General features: G+C 41.1%; 1 protein-coding gene across 1 annotated transcript; it reads left to right on the plus strand.

Annotated features, from left to right (window-relative positions):
• The first annotated feature begins 900 nt into the window (after positions 1-900).
• LOC113065008 (sphingosine 1-phosphate receptor 3-like) lies at positions 901-8,324 on the plus strand. Its single transcript, XM_026236112.1, has 2 exons — positions 901-1,395; positions 2,410-8,324. Exon 2 carries the CDS (start codon positions 2,510-2,512, stop codon positions 3,707-3,709), a length of 1,200 nt encoding a protein of 399 aa, XP_026091897.1. The 5' UTR covers positions 901-1,395; positions 2,410-2,509; the 3' UTR covers positions 3,710-8,324.
• The last annotated feature ends 99 nt before the right edge of the window (positions 8,325-8,423 follow it).

The raw sequence follows: 8,423 nt of genomic DNA on the forward strand, positions 1-8,423 counted from the left end.
GAGGCTCTGGGAGAATGATGACCTGTCATCCCGAAGGGGAGGGAATAAAAGGCATTGCCAATTTTAGCATTTGATCAAAGAATGGATATGAGGAGATGTAAGTGGAAATGTTGTGGGTCTTGGCTTGTCATCACATCAGGGGAAATGTGTTCAGGCAAAAAATACAATCTTTTGGTTATTCTGGATGCCCCACTCAAGGAATGGTTCACCCAGAAGTGAACATGATGTTGTTATTTACTCACCCTCATGATGTTCAAAACTCAAATTCTTTCTTCAGGGTGTGGAACACAAAATATGAATTTCTCAAAAATTAACATTTATTCCATGCATTTAGAATTAATAGGGACTGAAGTATGTTCAAAAAGGATGCTAAATCATAAAAGGTGTTACAAATCAGTTCTTAAGGATCACTGAAGCACTAAGTATTCATTAATAAATTAACCTGAACAAACTATTTATTGAAAGATCTGATTCGTTCACAAAGGGGAAACAGTAATGACAAGACTTAAAGATCTCAGGCTATTACTTTTATGAAACTTGAGTCCACATTGGTAAGAATTTCATTTTAAAAAAAGGCCTGCAAAATTCAGAAGAAAAAAACAACAACATTATTTGAAGTAAATAATGATGAAATTAAATGTTTTATGATCAGTGCCGTAATGAACAATGATCATAAGTCATAACCCTTTCATATTAACAGAACAGCTGTCCAAATCAACTTTTTTCAACTCAAAATGCAGTCTACTAGCCTATTTCAAAATATGGCCAAACCTGGTATTTTCGCGCTCTTTCACCCTCTCGTGTTTAAATGTCGTGTAAAACACTCCTGTACGCTCATGTCAGGTGCTGCTCAAGACTTGTACGAGGTTAGGTCATCCTGCGTGACTTAAACCAGTAATTTCCCTCAGTTCGTGGGATGCCAGTCTAATGACACCCGTAGAAATAACACCAACATCAGAGGACGCTCGAGCACGTGCGCGCTTCATCATCGCGCTCTGAAATATTAGCGCGCGCGCCCTTTCCAAACAAACTCAAATTCAGAACCATCCGAACACAGACGACGAAACGTTTGCTCGTTGCCTGTAAAAACTGCAGTGTTGTTGAGCTCTCGCTCAGAATGTGATGAATGTTGAGGATAGGAGAGTTTAGAGTTTAGATTCAGAGATCGCAGGAGAATTATTCTCATAAAAAAAATCTGACAGCACTGGTTAAGTACAAAAACCTGGATGGAAAACTTCTATTTGGAAAAAAGTGCTTCAAGGATAAACTGTTCCACACGTCTGCTCGCTGAGTAACGTTACATGTTGGAAGGTTTTCCATCTCCTAAAACTTTAAAAGGTTTATTTATTAACCAGTAACCGAAGATGTAGGTGCATCTCTCGAGATAAATAACTGGTAAGTCTGTATCATCTCCTATAATCTTATAAAGAAAAGTTTTTTAGTATAATTATAATTTACACATACAAAACTGTACTGATTTCTTCGTTACCTAAATGTTACCATGGTAATTGTAATATATATATATGATCATTATTTTGCATACGACAGTAGGGACTAATGCCAAACCACCGAACGACTTAAAACTAACATGTATATTTGGGTATTTTTGTAAATTAGTCTGCTTTAATTCAGGAAATAACGTTGCCGTCAGAGAGCTTTGATTAATATAGCCTACTTATGATTACATTAAAAAACAACAACCGATGACACCAAATGTAATTCAATATCTTAATAGTCTCATCATAATTTCAAATGGAAGTCATAAAACTATTTTGTCTTGTCATGCCATGTGATAACTTCTGTGGTGATAAAGTTTAAATAAGTTATTTTAGTAAATAAGAAAACATAATTATTGCAAAATAGTCACTGGTAATATTATATATATATATATATATATATATATATATATATATATATATATATATATAGATATATAGATAGATATATATAGAGATAGATATATATAGATATAGATATAGATAGATAGATAGACTGATATTTTATTATTAATTTAAATATGACCTAATCCACTGTAGTATTGGCACAAAAACCTGAACATTTCTACACCTTCACAGGCTAAAACCACATCCATGTGTCCTTCAGATTCAGAACTGTTTGTATGATACAATCCACCATATCTTTGTTATAAAAAATAAAAATAAAAAAAATCTTAAATTAGCCTAAACTGGTTTGACAGTCTCCCAAACGTGTCTTTATGCTGGTTTCATACTGCTTAGACCATTTTAAACTACCCAAGACAAGATTAAACTAGCTGAAACAATGTTACCATCTTAGGCTGGTTTAAAAACATTTTGTCCATGCATATTAAACCCAATTTACACTTATTACTAACTGCTGTCAAGTCAGAAGATATGTTCTTTGATCCGTTTGGTTTCTATTTGTTATCAGATCCGACAAGAATCTTAATGTGGTGGATTCCTTTTCCATCTTTCTCACTGGAAGGTGCTCGTAGACGCCATCTGCTGTGGAAAAACAGAGCGTGAGGAAAATGGATGACGAGTTTGAACCTGGAATGAATGATGTTATAGTTAGTTATTATAACCACTCGGGCAAGTGGGGAAGACCAAAAAGCACCGGTACATGCAAGACAGCCTTCCTCATGTTTATCTGCGCTCTGATCGTGTTGGAGAACATCACTGTACTACTGGCACTATGGCGCAACAAGCGTTTCCACAGCCGCATGTACTTTCTCATTGGCAATCTGGCACTTTCGGACTTGTTAGCTGGAGTGGCGTACATGGTTAACATCTTCACCTCTGGCCGCAATACGTTTTTCCTCAGTCCTGGCCAGTGGCTGCTGCGAGAGGGGAGCATGTTTGTGGCGCTTAGCGCTTCCACCTTCAGCTTGCTCGCTATTGGGATCGAGCGCCACATGACGATGGTTCGTTTACGGCCGTGTGAGACCGCAGGAAGGGGGAGGTTGCTAGCTCTCCTGGGAGCCTGCTGGGCTGTGTCGGTCCTGCTGAGTGTCTTGCCCAGTCTCGGCTGGAACTGTTTGGGCCGAGTCCACACCTGCTCCACTGTCCTACCACTGTACGACAAGAGTTACATAGCCTTCTGCATTAGCATCTTCACAGCCCTACTAGCAGCAATCGTTGTGCTATACGTGCGCATCTACCTGCTTGTGACGTCCAGCGGGCGTAGAGTGAGTTCCCGGCCGTCGGATCGCTCACTCGCACTTTTGCGCACGGTAGTAATCGTACTAGGGATTTTTGTGGCCTGTTGGGCTCCCCTTTTTCTGCTGCTGCTGCTGGATGTGGGATGCAGTCCGGAGCGATGCCCGGTTCTCCTCAAAGTGGACTGGTTCATCGCTCTGGCCGTGCTCAACTCTGCCCTCAACCCGCTCATCTACACGCTCTCCAGCCGTGAGATGCGGGCCGCCTTCTTCCGTGTGCTGTGCTGCTGTTGCTGTCCAACGCAGCTGGACTCCATGCCCACGGTGACAGGGGCGGCACTCCCGGGAATAATCATTCCCACTGCAGAGAACAGCAAATCGAGCATGGCCGGGGCGGGAAGTGGTGGAGCCAAGTTCTCCCTGATGCGAAGTAAAGTTCCCACCCCGTCAAACTCCCACCGTCAGCATGGGGACACGTCACCGCCAGCTGTCACACACCCCTCAGGGCCAGGTGACCTACTGTCTGTGGTGCTGGTTAAAGCTGGGGCGCTTCCTTCTTTGGGGAAGTTTTGAAATTGATACTACGGAGGTAAGCAAAAAAGAGCGGGATCTTGTTATTTCCCCAAGATGTTTGGTGACAGTTCCTTGGAGTTATAGACTGTTCTACCGCTCTCTGAGGATTACAAAACCCGGATTCGCTTTAATACAAAAGGCATCCACTGATGATGAGATTTCAAAGGGACAACAAACTCAAAGTGCGACTGAACAAATGCTGACCACGGGACACACAAACTGAATTTACTTCTACATGTATTAATATTTATGAAACTGAACATGTGCTTTGAGCACATAAAATAGAGCCACTACAGAATGTAATCACTCGAAAAGCTTAGGTGTGCAATCTTTTTATCAAGAAAATCCAATTTTCACTTTGCGTGTAGGAAAACACCTTAACAGTATTATATGCATTATTATAGTTCTCTGTATGACTGACCTTTTAACATTTTCCCACAGTTTATTGTTAGACAAAAACATTTTGAATAGTTTGCTATTCTTACCTATCACACAAGCTAGATAATACTTCATATACACATAAATTATGAGAAAGTGTTTAAAGGAGACAATGGATGGTTATGGTTGATATTCTGTGGAACGGTTTACATGGCAGAATTAAGATGAGGTGGTTGCATTGTGAATGTGAAATTAAGATTGTTTTGCTCAATAGTACTTACTAACTGACATAATACTAACTAACTTTAAAGAGTGATATGTTAGTGTGAAGAAAAACAGGCATCTTATGTTAAGATTGCCTTATCTGTGCTGCTTTTATTTGCATGTACACACTAGAGGGAGCTGTCACATCACATTGAAATGGACTGCATAAACAGCGCAATAATGAAAGCAATGCACAGATCTTTTGTCTATGATTGGGGACCGAGCTCTAGAATTTAGTCACTTGATACATGCATCATAGTAGCCTCATAATAAACGGTTTTGCCTGTGAAAAATCATGATCAATGGCACCAATCTTTGAGTCATACAGTGGTAAATACAAACCACAGCTGTGCATACATGTGCTACTTCAGATCATTATGGACATCTCTCTTGTGTTAGTCATACTTGATGTAATTAGATAAAAGGCAGGAATTGCTTAGTCATACTGCTTCTTGCATTGTTTGAACAAAAAAAAGAGAGATTCATCATGGGTTTTTGTTCATGCTGAGAATATTGCGAGAACAAGTGACATTTTGTTGAAGAAATGGTTTTTATAGCATCTGACAAGTGTGACATTTCAAGTAATTTACCATCCTAAGCTGTAGACGCTCTCTCTCTCTCACACCATCGCTGTGATCTTTGCAGCCAGGTTGAGGGTAATAATAGAATGTTAAACAAATCGAACTCATTTAAGGCCCAAGCCGTTTCCTAGGTAAAATCATGTCTGCTGGCATCCCGTAGCTAAAAACGCAAAGACATTCAGTATCACAGAATTCATTTGTCAGGATATTACACACCAACGATTGAAGTGCCATGAAGAATCAACATCAACAAACAATGACGGGCTAAAGCATTATGTGCAATGTGTGACCTTGAGCAAAAACACACAGCAACCCACATCGCATGACAACAAGCCTTATACAAAGTCTTTTAAATAAGCACACGCCACACAGAGGACATTAATCCTTTAAAGTGAGGCATTACACACTTGTCACACACAATATGCCCCTACACCTCATGTAATGAATGGCACTTTGCTACAATGGATCAAAGCACAGACCACTGAGCTTTTGTGGATGGCCACCATTGAGAATATTCATTTGTCTATGTGCTTGTCAGAGCTGAGGGGAGTCTCTGTGGCTGAATGCATCAGACTGGCACATTGTTTGGCCCAGCACTCAGTGTGCACAATGCCTCCATCTGGACCAGCGACTCAGGATGTGCCAGTGCGAGAGCACCGAATTGATTTTCTCCCATTCAGAGACCATGGGTCACATTTAACAAGCTTTCAAGGGTTGACTGAGATAGAAGGTGTTTGTGAGTACGTGTGTTGCCTGGGAAATCAGTCGGGAACTAGACCTAGAGACCATAATGATGTGTTTGGTGCACTTCTGGTCAAGGTTTGGAAACCTTCTCATTAGTCCGAAATCAGGCTTACTAGCCCAAGACCTGAGTGTAGGATTGGGGTAGACCAGTCATTAGCTAGAGCACTGGTCTGAAAAGGAAAGTTTACCCGAAAAGGAAAATTTTGTCATATTTACTCATCCTTATGCTCTTCCAAACCTGTATGACATTCTTTCTTCTGGAGAACACAAAAGAAGAGATTCTGAAAAATGGTTTTGGTCCATGGGGTCCAAAACAACAGTGGATCTCTTTTTTCATACAGTATGCACAAAATATCTTCTTTGTGTTACACAGTTGGACGTTACACAGGTTTGGAACAACACAAGAGTGTGTAATTTGTCATTAAATTGGCCAAAATGATTGGTACCATTTGCTTGCATTAATTAGTACGAGGCAGGATCCAGAACCATTGCCTCAAAACCAAATACTAATCCAAACTGGATATAAGAGCAGGGATACAGTGCTTCAATGCCAGACTCTGACAAGCTGTAGCACGACACAAGCCCAGTCGTCTTGTCTGACATGGCGAGTGCCAATGAAAGGGTGCCCAAATTATGTTATAGTCCTTCTTACAAAATAAAATCGACAAAATTGTTGAATACTAAAACATGGTTGTTCTTCACTGTCAGAAATAATACAAAAAGTGTAGTTTTAGCTTTTCTTTGGGAAGTACCCACAATGGTCACCTTTGCAACTTATCTACCCTTACAGTATGCATATTAGTACTTTGAGAGGTAGAAGGTTACTGGCCCATTTATAAGCCAAACCAGATGTGTCCACTACTGCTCCTACATGGCCAGCTTCTTGAAGAGTTTAACTCCAATCCTAATTATATCACCTGAAGCTAATCAAGGTCTTCAGTATTGCTAAAAAACTCCCAAGCAGATATGGTGGAGCTCACAGAAGCAAAATTGTAAACCCATGAGATCAAGGCACAATTCGTTAAACGTAATTAAATGTAATTTGCTGCTAGTGAGATCCTAAGGCATAAAGCTTGTATGACTTGATGAAAGGACTATTTGCAAGAACCATTGCTCCTTTGATTTTACGAGCAAGTTTGGGTTAGGCATAGGGTTGGACCTTCGATTACTTGATAAGAATCTGGTCTCAAGATCAAGGATACTGAACCAGGAGCATTCCTGCTTGGCTTAATCACATCACACGAACACCTGAATTACTATCCTGAGACCTGGGATTCTGTGGATGATCTATCCTTAACCTCTTAAGTAGAGCCAAGGATACATTCAGTCCTCCCCCAGATCCCCATCTTTTCCAATCCCTAACAATAGCCTTCAGCTGCAGCCGTATGCGAGCCGCATCTGACTGGGCTTTAGGAGATAAGCTCTCCAGAATGAGGTCTTTATTTGGGCCAGCTGCCCACAAGGGCGGGAGGAGAGTTTAAAGGTCAGATGTCAGTAAATTAACAGATGGTACAAGTTGCCAGTCCTCTCCGTAATGAAATCCAGATGACATGTCGCTCAAGTGCCGGTAACATGATAATGACGGCTGCTCTCGCGAACACTGTTGATTTTATCCACCCATTGGTGCACATCTGGGCCCCCTTTTCACTGCTCGGCTTTTGTCTGAGCTTGCGGCTGAGAAATGCCTCTCTTTGTAAGGCCTAATTATTCCATGACTAGTAAGAGCCTAATTACCAGAGGAATTAGCACGGTGCTCATTGTGAGGAAGACGTCGTAGGGCTTTTGAGGCTTTGACGCGGTAGATGAGCTCCCCCTTTCAGCTGTTTAAATTTTGACCGATATCTGGTTACAGCCTAGCAGACACACCTGTCGAAACGGCTTTCACTCCAAGAGTGAGTGCGCGCCTGTTTTGTGGAATGTCTGAGCGAGATTAATGCGTTTGTCTCGGACAATGTGATACGAGGCACTCGAGACGCACATGTGGACATGCCTGGATGTGTGTCAGAGCAGCTGGGAACAATCGGTACAAGTAGCCAATGCAGAAATCACTAGCATTGGATGCCATCCGTTTTAGGATCATGATATTTTGGGCTTGGTCGAGACTGGTGTGGTTCGAGTGTGAAATTAGTCCTGGCTTCGCTCTGATCGCAGGTGTTTTTTTCAGTGAGCCCATCTGATAGATTATCATGTGCTGCCAAATATGCACAATATTGAGGCTTAACCTTAATTTTGATAGACATCTTGAAGTACACCTAAATGTTATTGGATTAAAAAAAAATGCATCTGGCAAACAACCCTTATTTTCCCCTATTTTATCTCACTATCTTCTGTAACAAAGTCAGAGGGATGAGTACCGATCTGAACCACCTTCTCCACTCGTCACACCAGTAATCATTCTCCGCCGTTTCATTTGGCAGTGTAATGAAAGCAATCCCAGAACGCTTCACTTCGGCAGAACAGAGATAATGAGGAAGCACACACATACGAACACACAGACATCGCCGCTTGATTTAGGAAGCCTGTCTTCTGTGGGCCACAACGGGAAAAGAAAAATCTTCAGACTCATGCTTAACACTGTCTTCTCAATCTTTTTGTGCATGACACATGCTCCCAGGATAAAAAAAAAATGCATCTAGTAACCATTAACGCATCTCTCTGTCAATCTAAACACCATCTTCTTTGTCTCTTGATAATAAACAATGTGAAGCTATTAAAGTATTATGCATGGCAAGCTACGGCAATTAAAT

Source organism: Carassius auratus, chromosome 47 (genome assembly GCF_003368295.1).
Source record: "Carassius auratus strain Wakin chromosome 47, ASM336829v1, whole genome shotgun sequence".
Taxonomy (NCBI): Eukaryota; Metazoa; Chordata; class Actinopteri; order Cypriniformes; family Cyprinidae; genus Carassius; species Carassius auratus.